At 37.8% G+C, this 22,413-nt stretch overlaps 1 protein-coding gene across 1 annotated transcript; it reads right to left on the reverse strand.

The window, feature by feature from the left end:
• Positions 1-18,198: 18,198 nt before the first annotated feature.
• LOC113339427 (50S ribosomal protein L25-like) lies at positions 18,199-21,978 on the reverse strand. The gene is made up of 3 exons (XM_026584707.1): positions 21,435-21,978; positions 20,120-20,249; positions 18,199-18,764 (listed from the first exon to the last, which is right to left on the reverse strand). Exons 1-3 carry the CDS (start codon positions 21,876-21,878, stop codon positions 18,544-18,546), a joined length of 795 nt encoding a protein of 264 aa, XP_026440492.1. The 5' UTR covers positions 21,879-21,978; the 3' UTR covers positions 18,199-18,543.
• Between the last annotated feature and the right edge of the window lie 435 nt (positions 21,979-22,413).

A 22,413-nucleotide genomic window follows, 5' to 3' on the forward strand; every position in this document is an offset into this window, starting at 1 on the left:
TGGGCTCAGTTGGTTTGTATGAGGATCTGGACCTATTTCTGGGCCTATATGAACTAAACCTTGGGCTTTGTACCTTTGGAATTGCACTGGGCCTTGGGCTTTAAACCTTTGGTTTCAATGAACTGAATTGGGCTCAGCTTTTGAAGTGAGCTTTGGGATCAGTTGGCTTGGTTTAGCTAGGCCTTTGGGCTTAGTGAACTGTGGCTGGACTTGAGGATCTGTGGCTTAGTGAACTGTGGCTGGGCTTAGTGAGGAAGCAGCAACAGCAGTGGTAGCAGGGCAGCTGCAAGGGAAGTGGAGTGGCAGCAACAGCTGCAGAAACTCAGATGCAGTAGAAGGGAGGAAAAGGCAGCTGCAGCACAAGGCAATGCAAGTAGTAGCAGCAAGAACAGCAAGGCAGAGGCAAGTGCACAGCAAGGCCAAGGAAACAACAGCAGCAACAGAGTTGCAGCAAGCCAAGGGAAGTAACAAGAAAAGAAGTAGCAGCAGCACAAGGCAGTGAAGAAAACAGTGTAAACAAGGTAATGAGTAACAAAACAGTGAACAAAAACAAAACAAAATGGAGCAAAGTGAAAGTGACACAAAGGCAATTAGCCTAAGGCAGGGGAGATGGTGAAGCTAACTTGGAGCAAAACTAAGGCACTCTTTTAGAGTGGGAAGAGAACTAGCTTGCTATGAGCACTAGTTTCTCCCAACTACTCAATCAACACAATGCACCTAAGCATACAAAAGGAATGGCAAGATAATCAGCTTGCTATGAGCACTGATTTCTTCCATTGCACAATCACATCAAAGCTTCAAAGGCTTCTAGCCTAGCATTAACAGGAACATAACATTACATGACAGTGAATTAATACTAACAGTGAGCATTTAACTAACAGTGAGCATTTAACTAACTAGTGAGCAACAACAGTGAACTAACATGGAATTAAACCTAAACAGTATACTAACAGACATTTAAACAACAAATATAAACATTAACAGTGATATGAAAATAAATGAAATTGAACTGAACTTGAAAATTAACATTAAAATTAAAATTAAATTAAAACTGAAATTCAACCCTAATTGGTTACTTGGTTAATCCAAGAACAAGTTTTAACAGTGGCAACAACATCCATATTTATAGTTTACAACAAACCCTAAATTTTCGAAACCCTAAATTGAAATTAGGGTTTTCTCAAATTCCCAAAATTACTCACTGATTTCGTTGTCCCCTCTGCGATTAAGCTCATACCCATGCTTTATCTTCTTCTTCTGCTCCTGAAACACGCCTCAATGTTGTCTTCTGATGGAACCCTAGTTCTGTCTTTCTAGGTTTTAGCGTCTGATGGAGAAGCTATAACCGAGGAAGAGAGAAGTTGAGGTTATGGTCGAGGCGGTCGGTTTTGGGAAGGTGGTGGTGGCAGAACTGTGGAGGTGATGGTGTTGGCGGCATGGCAGGGGCAGGAGTTGCAGTTGCAGAGCTCTGCAACTGTCGGGTGAAGGATAAGGAAAAGAAAGAGAAGGGAAGAGGAAGAATGAGGTTGGTTCGATAGTTTTAGGGTATGGGGTGTTCTGGTGTGAGGTGGGTCCATCAAGAGGTGATGTTTCGTGAGATGGGCCGTGGGATGTGAAGCTGGTAGGTGGATCGGATGGTTCCTCCTGAAGAGGCTGGTAGCGACCGTCAGATTTTTTGATACAACGAATTTAACGGCTCTAGATGGGGTTAGGTGTTGTAGTGTAAGGCGGAAGTATCGGGATTTGATGAACAGCAAGGGAGCGACCGTTGGATTCAACTACCATCTAATCTGAAGGCTTGGAATTTCAGCGCTGTGGTGTTTGGCAGAGACTTCAGATTTTGATGCTCTATGAAGGAGCGACCATCGGATGCTTCTGAGAACTGATCTGATGGCTGAGAACGGAGGCGTTTTTTGTGTGTAGAAAATGAGGTTGTGCGCACCATTCTTCGCGGCTTCCTTGCGTGATTTCTCCCGGCTTTTCACTACTTTTCTGCTCTTTTCCGCTCCGCAAGTCATCCAGACTTTATTTATTACCTAAAAATATAAAATTAAGTAAGAAAAATATTTATTCTTGAAAACAATGAAAATACAGAATATGGGATAAAATGTAGAATTAATGCACAACATATGAGTTAAATGCCAACAAAAAGGGATAAATATATACAATATTTGGCACTCATCAAATACCCCCAAACCTGAATTTTACTTGTCCTCAAGTAAAAACAAACTAAGGAAATCCTACCTATACCACTGTCGCTGGTCTCTCGAATGCATTTAGCGTATGCACTAAGCCTTTTAAACCACTAAGTGTCCCTAGTGGACGAGTTGAAGTCTCGTGAAGGTTTACCAGAGGTGTGCCTACAAAACCTAAGGACAAAATATGAGCTCAGATTCCATCAAATGTGACATGTGCAAAACAGTTTAAGCTCACAGCAAAATGGAGATGTCAATCTAGCTATCGAAGGCACAATCCTAGCACTGATAACAAATAAAAGACATGTGATAAGAGTGTAAAGTTTATCTACACATGTGTAAAGAAAGATCTGAAGTTATGACTACTAATCACCAAGAGATAGTTTCTCAGGCTAAGAACCAAGGTCGAAATCTAGCTAGCTGTCCGGACTTTACGAGAATTGTGAATGAGTTGGAGGTATTTCACAATTGCTCGCGTTGTACATCAATGGCATACACCCTCCTTGCTTATTACAATGAAACAACAAAAGATGACTATTTACATGACTCTTATTTACATTGACTACTCTCTTTTTATTTTTGGAACAAGAGATGATGGAATTGATAAATACTTGAATTTTTTTTTTTTTTTTTTGTATTTTTCTGATATTTATTTCTTTTTTTTTTTTTTTTTTTTTTTTTTGAACTAGGAAACACTTTTGATAAATATACAAAAGGAAACAAAAGATTACATGACACTTTGCAAGAGGTAGCCCTTTTTGATGCACCCAGTTAAATTCGATGGTTGTCTTTCGTAATGTAACCTCCACCTTCTATCCCAACCAACCAAAGAACAAGCTAGTCAAGTTTCGTTCAGTATTCTAAAGTGATTGGCAATCGTAACTTCCTATCCAACACCTTGAAGATCGAGGCCATACATGTATTGGTAGATCGTGCGCGTGCAAATTTCTTATCACTATGTGAATTGTGCTAGAATCATGGTGCCTAAATATCTAGACTAAGACTCCTAATAAAAATACATATTTGCACAAGAGTCAACATTTCAAGGTAAATGAGCTCCATCTTTATGTTTTTTTTCAATTTTTTAATTTTTTTCAATTTTGATTTTTCAATTTTTTTTGGAATTTTTCAATTTTTTCAAAAAGAAGAAGGAGTTCGTTTTCAATTATGGCAAATTATCAAAGTATCTACTCTATACCCCCAAACCTAAACTAAACATTGTCCTCAATGTTTCAAAATATGGGAAGAATTAAAAAACAATATATGGAAAGGGACATGCTGAGTAGAGTAAAAGGAGAGAGAATACCCGATTTCGGCGAAAGCAGAATTAAAACTCCGTTATTCAAGGCAAAAAAAAATCCAACATATTTCAGCCGAGATCATATTGGATTAGCAAAATATATACAAAAGGAACAAAAGGGTTTTTTAAGAAATTTTATCTACTGGATTATATACAAAAAAATTCACCATACACTAACAATCTAAAGAGTTGAGGATCAACCCAAAAGACAAAGTGTAGACATTTCAACAGCTTCACACATATATAACAGGAAAGAAACGCAAGTGAAACTGTGAAACAAAATGAGCTACCCCCAAACCTGGATTTTACAGAAGATATAGTTTTGAAAACAAAATCGCGCAGTTTTGGGGGTTCATCATGTACAAGGTCTAGCTCGAAATGAACTGTGCTAGGGACGGGCAAACATGCAATTTCCAACTGTGGTTCCTCAAATGTATTATATTTGGAAGCAAAATAGTCCAAAAGGACTTGGGAAGCATACAGTTCCAATCCTAGATTAGGAATTTTCAGAAAAATCGGTTTGACAATATGGGTACAAACCAAATCTAGGTTGGGTGGAAGGCCATCAGATTGTGACTTAGGTAGAAGAATAGGCATATCATTATCAATCAAATCAAAATCTTCTAACTCATCTACACATGTCACATCATGATCACAATCATCAATCACATTGGCAAGTTCACACTCAGAATCATCAACAAATTTATTCTCATGCATCGGCAAATCAGGAGAAATATCACAATGTGACCTAGGTAGAGAATCAGACACATCAAATATATTTTCATGCATATTGGTGTCTACAGAAGATTCAACTATTCCTATGTCATGCTCATCTTCACAGAATAATTGTACGAATCCCATGTCAATATCAAAATCATATGAATTACAATGAGTATTAGAAAAAACAGCATTCATGAAGGTCGAGGGCGAGAAGCCATATGTTATTGAACCAACAGGTTCCACAATATTTTCATGTTCTTCTAACATATCATCATAATCATCATAATCATCATCATGGTAGCATGCATATTGGTCCTCATTAACAGTGGTGGTGTCATTAGTCGATTCATGTTCCTCTAAATTAGGTTCATATTCAACATTATTTACATGAATGGGACTAGACACTTCATTAGGGACAACATACATTTCCTCATGAATTTCCTCCTTTTGTCGGTGAAGCAAAATCTGATCTAAATGTGCATGAATTCGTGCTGTAGATCTATCATAGTCTTGCTTACAGAGTCTTAAAGCTTCTGTGGTGGAGTCTAAATTCATGGGGGTACAAAATTCTTCATGTTCAAATTGTGGTGAATGGTACATGTGTGCATGGTCATTAGGGTCTACAAAATATTGATCGCAACCCTCAAAGGATTGATTATGGTCCCAATGACTACCATTCTCACAATTCATGGGCATTTCATACATTGGATTTTCTCTAGATGGCCTAAAATTATGCAAAATATGACAATTCTCAACAGGGTGGTCTAAACTACCACATGCGGGACATGCATAGATTTCAGGTTGCCTAAGAAAATTAGATGTGACAGATTCCTCATGTGATTGCATTTCTAAAGCTGTGATTCGAGCTTCTATTTGATCCATAAGTGATGATTGTGTGAGTGAGGCACTAGCAAAATGTTCATTTTCACGTTGCGACGAATGATGCATGTATGAATAGTCATTAGGGTTCATGTATTGCGGCTCGGGACTTTGAAAATGTCCATAATAATTCCTATGACTATTGACATCATGGTCCGTGGAAGGTTCATAACGTGGCACATGCCCATAAGAAAGTTCTCTAAGAGTTTTATTTCCATCCCCAGGAGCAGACCAACATCCAGACATGATTGGCTCAAAAGCTAAGTAACTATGTTACAAAGCCCAAAATTTGGTTTTTTAAAGGGTTTGGATTTTTGGGAAAAATTTGGTTTTGGTGGGAGACATTTGAAAATTTGGTTTTGAAATGGGAGTAAAATAAAAAAAATTTGGTTTAAGATGGGATAAAGAAGAGAAAATTTGGTTTAAAATGGGAGCAAGTAAAATTTGGTTTTTTTTTTTTTTTTTTTTTTTGAATGGGAGAAATATTTTTTTTTTTTTTTTTAAAGAAAATAAAATTTGGTTTTTGAATGGGAGCAAGATGAAAATTTGGTTTTTAAAATTGGGAGCAAGCCCACTGTTGGTCCTCTAATGGAATGGAAGCTGCGGCCTACGAAAATCCAAGTTTTTTTTTTTTTTTTTTTTTTTTTTTTTGAAAGTTTAAAATTCGGTTTGGCCCCGTTGGTTAAGGCCCGACGTTTGTTTTAAAACTTTGGTTTCGAGGTCCACTTACAAGTCCACAATCAGTTATAAGCTCAGCTGGGTTTAAACCCAGAGTACAGAATACAAGTCCAATGGAAGAATTTAAACAAGCCCACACAAAATAAATACAAGCCCACAAATTAAACAACAAGCCCAAAAATAAATTATTACAAACCCAAAATAGAAAAATAAAAAGCCCAAAAAAATTGGGTTAATTATTACAAGCCCACAATTAAAGAAATTTGGAAGCCCACAGGTTGGGTTCTCTCAATGGAATGGGTTTAGGCTTACCTTTTTAGCACAGCCCAGCTGCTCTGATATTGTTGCAAAAACCCAGTTGGGCTTTGGTTCTTTTCCTTGGTGGCGTCCCAGCAGAGGAAAAACAGGTTCAGAACAGCAGGTCCAACAGCAAATGAAGTGAAGCAGATGCAGATGCAATTGCTATGCAGTGAAATGCAAAAATAGCTAAGAAAAACACAGATAAAACACAGCACCAATCCCCGGCAGCGGCGCCAAAAACTTGGTGGGCCCGGAGATATGTATAAAATTAAGCGCAGAAAAACGCGGGCCTACAGTAATACCGCAAGTGCACGGTCGTCAGTTGTAGCTCGTGCAAGTACGGGTCGATCCACAGAGATCGGGTGCGTTTTGGAGTGTTTAGCTAATTGGGTTCTAGTTGCTATTGGGCTATGAAGCCTTTTGGCTTAGATTGGGCTTTGAGTACTAATGGGTTTGAATTCCCTTTGAATGAATTGGGCTCTGTAATGTGAACTGATGCTTTGGCCTTAACTGGGCTTCAGAGGCTTTTGGGAGTGAACTGAGCTTTGGGCTCAGTTGGTTTGTATGAGGATCTGGACCTATTTCTGGGCCTATATGAACTAAACCTTGGGCTTTGTACCTTTGGAATTGCACTGGGCCTTGGGCTTTAAACCTTTGGTTTCAATGAACTGAATTGGGCTCAGCTTTTGAAGTGAGCTTTGGGCTCAGTTGGCTTGGTTTAGCTAGGCCTTTGGGCTTAGTGAACTGTGGCTGGACTTGAGGATCTGTGGCTTAGTGAACTGTGGCTGGGCTTAGTGAGGAAGCAGCAACAGCAGTGGTAGCATGGCAGCTGCAAGGGAAGTGGAGTGGCAGCAACAGCTGCAGAAACTCAGATGCAGGAGAAGGGAGGAAAAGGCAGCTGCAGCACAAGGCAATGCAAGTAGTAGCAGCAAGAACAACAAGGCAGAGGCAAGTGCACAGCAAGGCCAAGGAAACAACAGCAGCAACAGAGTTGCAGCAAGCCAAGGGAAGTAACAAGAAAAGAAGTAGCAGCAGCACAAGGCAGTGAAGAAAACAGTGTAAACAAGGTAATGAGTAACAAAACAGTGAACAAAAACAAAATGGAGCAAAGTGAAAGTGACACAAAGGCAATTAGCCTAAGGCAGGGGAGATGGTGAAGCTAACTTGGAGCAAAACTAAGGCACTCTTTTAGAGTGGGAAGAGAACTAGCTTGCTATGAGCACTAGTTTCTCCCAACTACTCAATCAACACAATGCACCTAAGCATACAAAAGGAATGGCAAGATAATCAGCTTGCTATGAGCACTGATTTCTTCCATTGCACAATCACATCAAAGCTTCAAAGGCTTCTAGCCTAGCATTAACAGGAACATAACATTACATGACAGTGAATTAATACTAACAGTGAGCATTTAACTAACAGTGAGCATTTAACTAACTAGTGAGCAACAACAGTGAACTAACATGGAATTAAACCTAAACAGTATACTAACATACATTTAAACAACAAATATAAACATTAACAGTGATATGAAAATAAATGAAATTGAACTGAACTTGAAAATTAACATTAAAATTAAAATTAAATTAAAACTGAAATTCAACCCTAATTGGTTACTTGGTTAATCCAAGAACAAGTTTTAACAGTGGCAACAACATCCATATTTATAGTTTACAACAAACCCTAAATTTTCGAAACCCTAAATTGAAATTAGGGTTTTCTCAAATTCCCAAAATTACTCACTGATTTCGTTGTCCCCTCTGCGATTAAGCTCATACCCATGCTTTATCTTCTTCTTCTGCTCCTGAAACACGCCTCAATGTTGTCTTCTGATGGAACCCTAGTTCTGTCTTTCTAGGTTTTAGCGTCTGATGGAGAAGCTATAACCGAGGAAGAGAGAAGTTGAGGTTATGGTCGAGGCGGTCGGTTTTGGGAAGGTGGTGGTGGCAGAACTGTGGAGGTGATGGTGTTGGCGGCATGGCAGGGGCAGGAGTTGCAGTTGCAGAGCTCTGCAACTGTCGGGTGAAGGATAAGGAAAAGAAAGAGAAGGGAAGAGGAAGAATGAGGTTGGTTCGATAGTTTTAGGGTATGGGGTGTTCTGGTGTGAGGCGGGTCCATCAAGAGGTGATGTTTCGTGAGATGGGCCGTGGGATGTGAAGCTGGTAGGTGGATCGGATGGTTCCTCCTGAAGAGGCTGGTAGCGACCGTCAGATTTTTTGATACAACGAATTTAATGGCTCTAGATGGGGTTAGGTGTTGTAGTGTAAGGCGGAAGTATCGGGATTTGATGAACAGCAAGGGAGCGACCGTTGGATTCAACTACCATCTAATCTGAAGGCTTGGAATTTCAGCGCTGTGGTGTTTGGCAGAGACTTCAGATTTTGATGCTCTATGAAGGAGCGACCATCGGATGCTTCTGAGAACTGATCTGATGGCTGAGAACGGAGGCGTTTTTTGTGTGTAGAAAATGAGGTTGTGCGCACCATTCTTCGCGGCTTCCTTGCGTGATTTCTCCCGGCTTTTCACTACTTTTCTGCTCTTTTCCGCTCCGCAAGTCATCCAGACTTTATTTATTACCTAAAAATATAAAATTAAGTAAGAAAAATATTTATTCTTGAAAACAATGAAAATACAGAATATGGGATAAAATGTAGAATTAATGCACAACATATGAGTTAAATGCCAACAAAAAGGGATAAATATATACAATATTTGGCACTCATCATATAACAATTTAGATAAGTGGGAAATCTGAGCGCTTAATATTTCAATCTCTCTAGTAAGATGACTATTTTCATGAGTTAGATTGTTAATCTGGTCAAGCGAGTATGAATGTTGGTTATTTAATTGATTTAATTGAATCTGCAACTTCTCATTATTCGCACGGGTATCTTCAGCAAGAAATTGAAAAGTGAATCTCTCCGCAACTCGCTTCTGGTCTAAATCTTAATAAATGCATGAACAAGTTTAAAAGAAGTGAATAAGCGAAGAAATGCATTATAAGATACAATAAATAAAGAGAAAAAATACCTCTAAGTTTTTGGTTTTCGTTGCGAAGACCTTCAGAATCAAGAACTGCAACTTGGAGCTCTCCTTTAAGTCTACTGTCTTCCTTTTGTAGAAGAGTGTTCTGGTGCGAAAGTTCTCACTGGGAGCATCTAGATTCAAAACGTCCTTCATCTAAAATCATTCTACGATGAGATTCCAGAATAAGAAAAAAGATAAGGATAAGTAATAGAGATATTATGATCAAGAAAACATATACAAGAGGCACTTACCAAGACATCTAGAGCGGTATGAAAACTTGGATCAATTTGAGAATGGATCTCATCCCTAGTAGCTTTATCAGAAGGAAACCCGCATAGCAATTCACTCAAAGAGGAGCAAATGCGAAGTTGATGAGGATCATTAGTAGATGATTGAGCAGAATTGATGATACCAAGTAAAGTTTGAGAAGTAAATCTTACATTATCCAAATCTTTCTTGTCCAGAGAAATAGGTTCCAATAAGAAAGAGGAAGATGAAGAAGGGGAAACATAAATAGAAGGAGAAGGAACAGTGAAATTCGTAGTCAGGAATATCCGTATTATTCTGTATGGTATCAGTATTTGCGAGAAAAGGAGTGTTCGCAAGGGTTGAAATAGTTTTAACAACATCCGAAGAAACCGTAGAGGCGGAAGCAGGGGTATCCTTTATTCCTTGATCAGCAATTTTCTCTTCGGAAGGAAAGATTTCTGCGAGAGTAACAGAAAGATTCGCATGAGTAGGGTGAGTATTAGTTTGAGTTGTATTTTCGAAAGCAGTTGGAGGCGCGACGTTCACAACACCAAATTAAGGAATATCAATATTTGATTTAAGAGTTGTAGGTTTGAGAATTCTCTTAAGCTTCGGTCCTTTTCCACCACCCATCTCACAATCGGAATCCTGCGAAAACAACGCAGATAAGAAATAGAGGCAACAATATTGTTTGATAAAAAATAAGATATTTCTTACTCCTTTGTTGTGCGAAGTCTTCCTCTTGAGAGATTCTTTGTCATTGGTGTCTGAAGAGGATTTAGGGTTGGAAACGGTTATTTTGAGGCCGCATGAGGAAGGGTTTTTCCTGAAAACAGTATGGGAATTAAGTTAATCATAAGATCAACAATCATGATTGAGATTAGCAATTATAATCAATAATATGATTATCAGAAGAAAGAGGGTTTGATTTTGGTAGAGTATGCAAACCTTGAGTAAATATCCATTAAGATAATAGTGAAAGAGCAGCAACAACAATGAATCAGAGAAGCAGTAGCAGAAAGATAAAATAGTCCCGAAGAAGTTGAAAAGAAAAAACGAAATCAAAAGAGAAGAAGAAGTTATTTCTCTAAAATAAATCGATAAATAAGTAAAAGAGATGACCGGTTAGAAATAGGATATATCGGTAAAAAAGTAGAAGAATTGACACGTGCAGATAAATAGGTTAGAATTGCGGAAAAGTGTCGGGAAAACAAAATGAACATGTGCGATAATTCGGATCTCAAGTTTCTCATATCGCTCACTTTGTAAAGAGAACGACATGAGAAGAGGCAAAATATAGGAGTGAAATATCGCACATTCATTATGTATGCGAAACAAAGATCATCTAATACAAGCGAAGATCATCGCACATAGCAAAACTGAGATGACGTATTTGATGATATCAGCATAGTCACGAGTAAAGTGTGATGATATGTGCGAAGTATAAAGTGTGCGAAGTTGTGTGAATGTATATGAGCGATTATAACGCACAGTGATTCCGAAAATAGGGGATCTATTAGCTGTCATCCACTATGTAAAATCCTATATAAAGGGAAGGGCTATCAATGACCGAAAACCGAACCATAACCGAAAACCGAAACCGAAGATTTTTAACCGAACCGAACCATAACCATATTCCTATGGTTCATTAATGGTTGCCAGTTTCAGATAACCGACAATATCGGTTTCGGTTTAGGTTTTATCTCAAAACCGAACCAAAAACCAATTGGTTAACCGATTAATAGTGACCATAGGATTAAATGATTTTAGGTCGTGGATGGGGATATTTAACCCTAATAACTTACTTCACTCGACTGAGTCTTCCCAAAATCTTCTCTTCTTTCGTTCTTCCTCACGACTGAGTCTTCCGAAAAACGGAAAACCAAAGCCTAAAACCTATCGAAGTCCCACCATCACCTTCTAGTTTTACTTCTTCTTCTTCTTCTTCTTCTTCTTCTTTGATAAGTAACAAATCTATCGAAGTCCTAATCACTAATCAGTCGAACGAAGCTGGAGTAGAACTGTAAAAGAGACCGAAAATTGAAAAAGGTATTGTGTGTATCATTTGAACTGATTTTGATAAAGGTATTGCGATTGTGTATTTGTGTGTATCATTTGAAATGATTTTGATATTATGATATTAGGGTTTGTAAAATTGAAAAAAATTGGGGATTTCAAATTAAGGTCATTTAGGTTGATTTACACAGTGGGTTTTGCTTAATTTTTATTAAATTTTACAAGTTAATTCAGATTGAATTTGTTAGTGGTGGAGTTGTAAGCTTAGGTGTAGATTTGAGCACAAGGACGGATTACGAAATGTACTTCTCGTTCCCGTCTGTTTTGATGCTTTGTTTGTGAATTGGATACTTGTTTTTGCTGTAGTTGATATTTGTATGCACTTGACCTGGATTTTTGCTATAGTTGATACTTGTTTTTGCTAGTATGCCGTTTAGAGTGGTTGTACATTGACATTTTTTAACTGAGTTTTTTTGTTTCCCTTTCTATTTATAAATTACGATTAAATTGCTAGAACAAATGCTAAATGCAGACTTTCTTTTTGACATAAATTACGATTAACATAAATGTATGGTTTATCACATTGCAGACTTGCCTTTTGAAAATGCGAGGATCAAGTTCAACACCTAATGCCTCTGTTTCTTCTAATAAGCGTCCACCTCGACCTCCACCTAATGCAACTTCAGATGGAGGTGCAAATTTAGCTGGAGTTGCAAGTGCTGCTAAAGATGCTAGTGTTGCTGGAGATGATAGTGCATATGGAGATGCAACTGAAGCTGGCATAAAAGTGACAGAAACACATAGCAATAAGCGTAAAACACCTGAAGATGCAACTGAAGATGACACAGAAGTGACAGAACCAAAGGGAAAGAAACGTTCTGATGTGTGGAACCACTTTGGTATGGACCCCAAGCCTTCGAAATATGCAAAATGTCGCCACTGTAAGACAAAGATTGCAGCTCAGGGTACCAAGTATGGGACAGGTGGTATGAATAATCATTTGAAGATATGTAAGCAGAAGCCCAAGGAGGAAAAAGGACAACAAACTCTTGATTTTCAACCGACTAGGCTAGGAGAAGAAGGAAAATTGGTTGCGGCAACTTTTAATCAAGATGCATGTACAAAGGCAGTGATTTTATTTGTGATTTTAGATGAGCAGCCGTTTAGAGTGGTTGAAGGAGAAGGGTTCAAGGAACTTTGTAGGGTACTTGAATCCAGATTCAAGATCCCTTCTCGTATGACCATTTCGCGGGGTGTATTAAATTTGTACGAAGCTGAAAATGAGAAGATGAAGAACTACTTCAAGGAAAACAATGTGAGAGTTTGTCTCACCACTGACACATGGACCTCAAATGCCCAAAATAAAAGCTACATGGTTATAACTGCGCATTTTATTGATAAAGATTGGAAGCTGCACAAACTGGTAATCAACTTTTTCCAAATTTTAGGTCATTCAGGTGAGGTAATTGGGAAGATGTTAGAGGAATGTTTGTTAGATTGGGAACTTCCTGGGGTTTTTACTATTACGCTTGACAATGTTAGTGCTAATGATTTAGCTATTGATTATCTAAGGGAGGATGGTCATTTAAAGGAGCAAGTGATTAGTTCAAATGGTGTACTGAATACTAAGTTTATGCAAGTTAGATGTGCTGCTCATGTGCTTGCACTTGTTGTGAATTCTGGCTTGGGAGAGTATCACATGGCTATTAAGAGAGTAAGGGCAGTGGTGAAGCATGTGATGAGTTCTCCTGCTAGGTTGAGTAAGTTTATGGATTGTGCTAAACAAGAAAAGATAGATTGCAGAAAAGGTTTAGTTTTAGATGTGGATACAAGATGGAATTCCACTTACATGATGTTGGAAGATGCTTGTAGATATCAGAAAGCTTTTGAAAGGCTAGCACGGGAAGATAAGGCTTTCAAAAAGAAGTTTTGTTTCAACGAAAGATCCATCCCTCCTGTATTTTCTACTTCTACCGGTGCTAGTGATGATGTTGACATGGAAGAAGCTTGTACTCTTGCTCATAACAAAGGCAAGAAGAAGGCCCCTCCTCCGCCTCCTATACATGCTCCATATATGGAAGATTGGGCCAATGCAAGATCATTTGGAAAATTTTTAAAGGTATTCTATGATTTGACTGTCAAGTTTTCTTACTGTACTCGTGTTACTTCACATGAGTTCTTGTTTAACGTAAGTGTTATTCATAGACAATGAACACATGGGTAAAAAGTTCAGATCCATTTCTCTCTGGTATGGGCACTAAAATGCTAGACAAGTTTAATAAGTATTGGGGAGAATATGAGAAAATGAACACTCTCATGTTCATTGCTGTTTTGCTTGATCCACGTGAGAAAATGAAAGGTTTAAATTTTATTCTTGATACTTTAGATATCACGGGTCCGTCATTACGTAAACACTTATCGACTTATGTGAGAACTGATTTTCAAGAAATTTTCGAAGAGTACAAGTGTCTCTATGCAAATGATGAAAACATGTCTAGTGCCACAAGTGATTGTAATAATGTTACTCAATCTTCTGGGGTTACTGATGATGAAGATTCCGCGTATGCTAGTCTAATAGCAGAGAGAGCAAGAGAAGATGAGGAGGATGACAATGTTGAGGGGAAAACTGAGTTGGAGATATATTTAGAGGATAAACGTGAACCGAGAATTAGCCCTACCGGTGTTCAGTTTGAAATTTTAGGCTGGTGGAGGACTAATAGTACAAGGTATCCTGTATTATCACACATGGCGAGAGATATACTAGCCATACCAGTCTCTTCTGTTTCCTCGGAATCTTCCTTTAGTACTGGAAGACGAGTTATTGATTCATATCGAAGTTCACTGCTGCCTAAGACAGTTGAGGCGTTGATTTGCACGCAAAGCTGGTTACGGACACCGGTTGATCTTGATCCAAACACCTTAGGAACTGATGATGCCGAAGATGTTTCAGGTATTTTCTCTACTCACTTTTGTAAAATTCTGATTTGTTATTTTCTCTACTCATTGTTTGTCACTTATTGATGTAATTTCTTGCAGAATTTTTAGGTTCTCTTGCAACTTCTAAGTTCATCCGCATTGACATAGATGATGAAGAAGAAGATTCAACTTTGTTATCGTGAAGTTGATTATAAATGATTTAATTGGCTAGCGGTAAGTTTTTCTAGTAGCACTATGACACACAACAGTATGATCATCCAAAACACCACTTTATGTTGGGCTTGTGTACTGACTTGTTTTCCATATGCATATTACTTTTAATGAACCTTAAACTTTATATCCTCTGAACTTCGTAGTGCCCTAAGATATTGTGAATAGATATGTCTTTGATTTTTTATATTAAGTTGAGAAATACTTGCCTATAAATATTGGTTAGCATCAGGTTATAGTTTTTAGTTACCTCAGTTTGACTAATCAGTAGTTGTTAATTGCTTATTCATAACTTTGACTAGGTAGTAGACTCTTGACATTGTTTTCCTGCGAAATCCCCATTATGCCAATGAGAATGATTTACACCTGGTAGTTCAACTAGGTTGGAAGTTTTGATTCTGGGTAGGCCGTATTATGTACTCTGAGTATGGTTTGGGTTTGGTAGATCAATTAAAAGAGTGCAGAGAAGTGATCAGTCCTTGCTGCGAAAGACTTAGCTTATCGACTGAAAATGATTGGAAATATGTCGACCATGTGCTTCTGATCTTGTTTATATTGCTTGGGAATGTTGTTATTTGTTATTGTTGTTATTGCTTGGGAATGTTGAAAATGATTTGTGAATCCACCATTTGTATGCTCATCTCTGTTTGTTTATCATTCGCAGGAGTTCCCGTGGAAGGAGGAGTGGTAGCTTGGGAGCCAGCAACTGCACTAGTTTTGTATTGGCTATTCGTTGGTATCTTTCTCTTGCTTGTAGATGTCAGTACACATTTTTTCATGATGATTCATCGCCGGTCACCTATACTTTTTCTTTGGCTATCTATCGATTTGTTTCTTCTTCCAATTGTAGTCATACGGCGGACACACGTTTGTGTTTATAGTGTTTTGTACCAATCCATCAGCATGTACAATTGAACCTGCATGGATAATCTTCATATGATTAACTTTTCTGAATTATGAATTAATTGGCACTGTAATTCTTCATTGAAAGTAGTCAGTATTTACACATCATACTGCCTCTGCAAATATAAATAAAGAAAAGAAATACCTTATTAGCAATTCATCATTGGATAATCAAAACAAAAAAAAAAATTAAGCAAAACCTGGAAATGAATGTTAGAAGTGATGATCAACTACTACCCCTAACAGTTTTTTCTTCACAGTTCATAATATTAAATATTTCACCCATAAAGAAAATAACAGGTTTCATGGCTCTGTGTTTCTTTAAGTATTTTTCGTTCATATTTATTCGCTTTTACGTACAGCACCTGCAACGGAAAGGGAACTCGTTCTTCCAATGCAACGGAAAAACGGCTTCGAAACACAACTATCAAGAGTTTGGAGAACTTCTGGTTTCCTCAATTCGTCAAACTGTTGCGGCTCTTATGTTTTCTTAAACAACCTTCAAGTCTCCCTTGAATTTTGAGTTTGAAAAGACTGAAACAACGAATCCAAATTGATCAAATTGGCTGGCTAAAGAATTTATAATAGGATCCCATATTCCCGTTCATTTGAAGTTGCAACGTTTCGAACAATAAGAGCATTCACTTTTCTTGCCAATAGTGTACCGAACTGAACTGTTCTGCTTTTTCAAATACCAACTCTCTTCAAAGGTACCCGACTGAACTTTTGTGTCTTTTCAAATACCAACTCTCGTCAAACATAATAAGGAGGGGCTGTTTGGAAATAGTCGTATCTGACGTGGCATCTTAATTTTTCAGTAACGCTGAGGAGGAATATGGAGCCGCCACGTCAGCATAAACATCCTCCTTTATATAAAGAAAGAATTGATATGTTGTGGACTCTCATAATCTGGATCACCGTATTAAAAGTTTTTGAATTCAGGGTCTTGAACATTCAGAGTAGCCATGGCATGCACTAGGAGAAACAGAAGCAAGAGTTGTGGAAGACAAGTTGAATCTGTTTATTTTTTCTTGTCCTTGATGATGATGGTTAATTCATTACTAAAAGTACTTAAGCTATTAGTACTTAAACTTATCTTGTTATGCACTAAAAAGAGAAAATCTACGACAAGAACTGTTGAGTTACCAGATGATGTACTGCCTGGGATATTTTTCCATCTCCCGCTGAAATCTGTCTATAAATTCAGGTGCGTGTCAAAGGTATGGCATTCTCTACTTTCCAACCCATGTTTCATACACAGATTATTCAACAAACAAGCTACAATTCGTAGTCTACCATGGGCATCTCTCGACAGTGCATACGTCGATGATAAGAAACTTGTTTGCACCAAAACTCACTACAGATATATCGATTGGCATGATGGGTTCACCTTTAAATTCATGTCAGACGTAAACCCATTCAAGGAGACAGTACCAAGACTAAAATTTCTAGATACAAGCAACGGTTTGGTTCTTTGTTCGCATTGGGACAGTTCCGAACATGCATGTAGGTACTGTGTTTGTAATCCACTAACCAAACAATGGGTGTCACTACCTTCTCCACCAGCAGCTGTAACATATATGACCCGGAGTGTGTACAATGCTTGTCATCGACATCACTTGGTTACGACAAGAGTACTTACAAGGTGGTGATTTTCCCATATATGAATCTTCCAAGTACTGAATTCGACCTTCAAGTATTCTCTTCTGATACGGGTGAATGGAATACGTACCAAGTTTTGAGCACAGAGGAAGTCTTTATCACGTCTAAACGGACATGTAATAATAATGGATATTTGTTTTGTGTAAGCAGTGGTAAACTCAGAATTTTCAATCTCAACAACATAGATGACAAGAAACTCGGTAGTAGTAGTAGTGGTGGATGGATGCAGTCGGTCGACTTACCTAAGAAAACTAAGAGTATTTATCACAGCTATTGCAAATTTGGAGTTTCAGAAGGGATCATTGTCTACGGAATCCACAAAAGGATGAAGCGGACTTTGAGTATTTGGGTTCTTGAGGAGGACTGCATTCATGGAGGATGGATTTGGCAGTCTGTTCATAAGGACATCAATATTGTGGATTATCCGTCACACATGTATTTTTACTTCTGTCAGGTGAATCTAGATGTTGTGATCTTTAGCAATTGCCGTGATCACTTGTGTTGCTTTAACCTTAGGACTGCAGAATGTGAACCACTCGTCCAGCTTCCAGCTCTGTCTTCTGCAATTGAATCCCCTCCATATCTTAATTACATAACAAAGCCGACCGTTATTCCGTAATGGTTACGGCGTCTTTAAAACTCTTTGCCTCAATACTCATTCCATTTAAATCAAGTGTCACGCTGCGTTAACCTCGGACACTTTCCATGTTGGAGCTATAACCTCCAAACAGCAGAGTGTGAACCAATCGTTCAATATCCGGCTCTGTCTTCTGCAATTCAATTCCCTTGGTCTCTTAATTTCATACCAAAGCCGACCACTATTCTGTAGTCTTCTTTCTTTTGAAAATTCTTACAAAAGTCGTATACTTGGACAGAAATGGCTGCAATTTTGCCATGTATCTCTAGGCAGAAAAAATTATCCGGCAATACCACAAATTTGATTTTGATCAATTTAGAGTATTTTTTTATTGCAGTGAAAGTATAGCTCCAGAATATGTACCAATTGCATTCTTCGTTTTATGCATTGAAGTGTTGATTGTTATTACAATATCACGGATCATGGTAATGGTGTGTTAGACATACTGATGCGCGGTCATGGTGGAAAAGCAGAATCACACACACTAAAAGATAAATTCCAGGAATGATATGCAATTGATAGTAAGAAGCGGCATTACAGTAACAATAAAAGCAGAACACATGCTAGATCGAACAAAATATTACTCCAACTCTATTCGTCTAACTCTCCAACACTGGTTATTAATCTCAAAAGAAGTATCTTAGAACAAAAAAGGGTACACAATTGGCTTTCCGAAATAGGATTCAGCTGTATATCTGACATGCAAACAATCATGTGAACGTGATTGCTAACCCTGTGATCGCCATTGTCAAATTCATCCTCCTTTTTCTGAGAAGGGAAGAGAAATTTCGATCAAGAGAATCTCCCACTATTTTCTGAAGAAAAAGTACTCATTTGTTTCCCTTCTTTTGTTCCATTCTAGCGCCTTTAATCTTACAGATAGGTTCATCTTCTTGTACAAGAAGCTTCAGTGCTGGATGAACCTTGAGGTCTTTGGCTATTATCTTCTTTCCCACATCCAACTCACTCAAATCAACTTCAATGTAAGGTGGGACAATGTCTGCGGGACATAAGTACTTAACATGCCTTCTCATGGTATTCAAATAAGCTCCTGTCAAGTTCACAATAACATTTTGTAACTGACATTTCAAGTAAGGTCGGCAAAAATGATAAAAGATCTCAACACTTGTGAGAAACAAAATAGTTCTCATGCACTAAACAAAGTAATTTCTACAGGAAATTAACACGCAGAACGGAATAATTGATTTAAAAGGTAAAAACATGTGCGTTCCAAGGAAGCAAAATAGATCTCAAGAACTAAAAGAAGCACTTAATTTTAAAAGGTAAAAACATGTCCCTTCCTGTAACCGTAATTTGACTTTTATGGAGAAAGCGTATCTAAATCACAAAAAGGTGAATAATATAATATACTCCCTCCGTCCCACCATTAAGTGACCTATTTGATTTTAGATTTTGTCCCACTAATAAGTGACATATATCACTAAACAAGGAGATATTTCTAAAATTATCCTTTTATTTAATTATAAAAAATATAAGAAATGTGCATAATTTGATAGGCATGTTTATATTCGTTACGTAGGTGTTTTAAAATGCTTTTCAATGGTATGAAGTTTACGAACATCTGTGGAGTAGTTTGAGAGATAAATCATTTCTAAATTTCACTTGTTATTATCTATAAGGGTATAACTGTAAAAAATGCTTAAAAATTACTCCTTTCCTTGCTTGCCTTAAAAATTGTGCAAACTTGAACTAGGTCACTTAATAGTGGGACGGAGGGAGTATTAAAATGGAAAAAGGAAAATGGCAAATCGAAGGCTATATGGGTAGAAATTAAAGATGGCCAAAAACGTGGTTGTGGTATGGTACAAAAGCATGATGGCAAGGATTAAAGGATAAATCACTAGAAAGACACGAAATATTTATCCAGCAGACATGATATATATTGCTGATCATGCTTTCTTGCTACTGAACTTTCCATTTTACAAAACCACCAACTTTTTTGACCTAATCTACCAATCCCCAGATGCGATCAGGATTATCTTAGCTTCACTCAGGGTAGGAGACCTAGCTGGAAGTCTGGAACACACTGCTAGCTCCCATTCAGTTCAACTATGCTATAGGTTTCCAAAATGCTCCACCACCTTATGTAATAGACTAATAGGTTAATCTTGCGATATGTAATTGGTAGCAAGATGTGGCCTTAAAGTTACAAGAAGAGCAAAACCACTATGTCAGATGATACTAAATATTCTTGTCAGCTGTACCGTGCCACCCAACTCTGGTTTTCGATCTAATGGACGAGAGATGGACAGGCTTGGCATGAAATAACAAGATACAAAAAATGAAGTATATGATTTGCACACTAGAACATCATAAATGAATAAAAGACAAGTTTTCTGCACACACGAACAAATAATGAAGAATGCCAGTATGTTTAAGACGTACCTTTTCTTAATCCAGGAGAAACATCTTCTCCTATAAACACCAGAGGAACATTAATCTTCAAGAGAGCATTTGAAGGGGCTCTTAAGAAGGTGACATTAAGTACTGCATCAGTTCCCGCATCGAGATGAAGCTAACACATGATTACGATACATAAAAATCAGATCAAATGATAAGAAGAAGAAAAATCGGGTTAAGAAATAAAAAGCATCACGTTCAGGAACACATGATAAAATTGCAACGTACATACACGTTAGACATTGTTTGGATGAACTAAGTCATTTTTAATTCTTGGTCCTGTAACTTTGCAAAGCGATAAGCTAATGTAGCTGATACTCTTGCTAAGTATGCAAAAAAAAAACAATGTGTCCTGTTACATGGTCTACCGTTCCTCCAGAATTTAAACTCTCTGGAGAGAAGACAATTTATGGTTTATTACGTAATCTATTAACAAAATCTTCTTTCTTATGAGGCATGAGATCATGAAAGGCACTGTCTCACTTCCACACGGCACTCAATTGCTCCACTATGTCATTTATTAAGCCATTATTGCTCACTTTCAGAAACCACTACAAGCTCATCTAATATGGCAGTAAACTTACACACGATGCATTAGTGAAGTATTTTACCTAATATCGAACTTATAAACCACGTATGCTTTTTCGCCTGCACTCAACACATCCCGAAGATTATCGGTTAGTTATAGAGAACTGATAGGTGAAGAATTCAATATTTCAGTCAGTAACTGCATAACTAGCAGCACTAAATCTTTCTTTTCTAACTCAATTGTTTCTCTCAAACTCTCACTAACATGCCGCAACTGTATAATGGGACAACAAAGAAACTTTACAAGCTGGTCGAACTGACCATCAAAACCATTAGACAGAAGCAATAACATTACACTCGTATGAAAAAGCTAACATGTGTACACTTAGACGCTGGCTGCTTGGTAAAATCTAAAATTGCACAGTAATCATGAAACCAATTCCCCGATTGATCTACATCTCAACAAGTTGATTCAACTACATCTCAACAAGTTGATTGAACTACAACCCCAGGGGCAATTGCCCCTCCCCCCAGAGTGACATGATTCAAAGCTACAACAAGCTAATTCATCTAGCTTTCACAATTTCATGCCAGAAATTAGGTTAAAACTGAACTTAACTACAATGCAGGGGCAAATGCCTCTCCCATGACATGATTTCATACCCTAAATCCAGAACTAAATCACAATTTAGGTCCAAAAAAGAATCAGATTATGAACAAATTAGCAAAATCTAAAAAAAAAGGGTTTGTAATTAACCCCAACATTACATACCTGACGAGGCAAAACCCTCACTTTCTCAATAATTTCATCAGATTCAAAATCAGATTTAACTTCAAGATCAAACAATCTAGACTCAAACATTGACCTCCCCAAATGATTAACAAGCTTCTTAATCTGATTATTTCTTATTGAAATCAATCTTTTATTACCACCTTCTTCACCTTTCTCTTGTTCAAACAAAATACTTGGTACTCTACCATCTCTTCTCTCTTTAGCAGCTATACGTTTACCAGAATCAGTTCTAGGGATTGCTATGATTGTTTCTGAGTATTTAGGATTGGGTTTTGGTAAATCATCTAAATATGTATATAATTGAGGTTTTGGGGTTACAACAATTTCCGGTTCTTGATGTAAAACAGCTGCTGCTGCTGAAGATTGAGAATAGAATCGGAGGTTTAGGGTTTTAGTGAGTCGTGATGAACGAGATATCCACATTTGGATGTGGTGGTGTTTTCCTGATTAGGGTTTTGGGTGATTTCTGTTGATGGTGTTGGGGGTAAAATCCTGCAAGCTTCAGTGAAGTAAAGGATGAAATTTGAGGATTTAGGTTTTTTCTGTTTTTCCGAAATGAAGTTGATTTTTAGATTGGGCAAATGATTCTGGATCGGGGTTAACTCGGGTTCGGGAGGAAAGGTAATCCATTTTTTCGTAACTCAGTGACTCATCCGACTCTGATTGAGAGAGAGTTTTTAAATGGCCTTGGGCCTTGGCCCCTAGTTAGCAATTCGCACAATCATTCGCGAATTTTTACGAATCGGTCGTTACCGAATCAAACGGCCGTCCAATTGAAATACCGACTAAAGTACGTGAATTTTTTGAGCTTTCCGAATTATACGTGGCTTTAACGAATCGAACTGGAATCGGCCGTATGGATTCGGCCCATTAACTCTGAGCAACAATTCTTTGGGCTTATTTTCCGATCAAGTTTTAAGGCCCAAATGCTCATACTTCTCTTCTTCCGTGTTTTGCA

This window comes from Papaver somniferum, unplaced genomic scaffold (assembly GCF_003573695.1).
Source record: "Papaver somniferum cultivar HN1 unplaced genomic scaffold, ASM357369v1 unplaced-scaffold_21, whole genome shotgun sequence".
Taxonomy (NCBI): domain Eukaryota; kingdom Viridiplantae; phylum Streptophyta; class Magnoliopsida; order Ranunculales; family Papaveraceae; genus Papaver; species Papaver somniferum.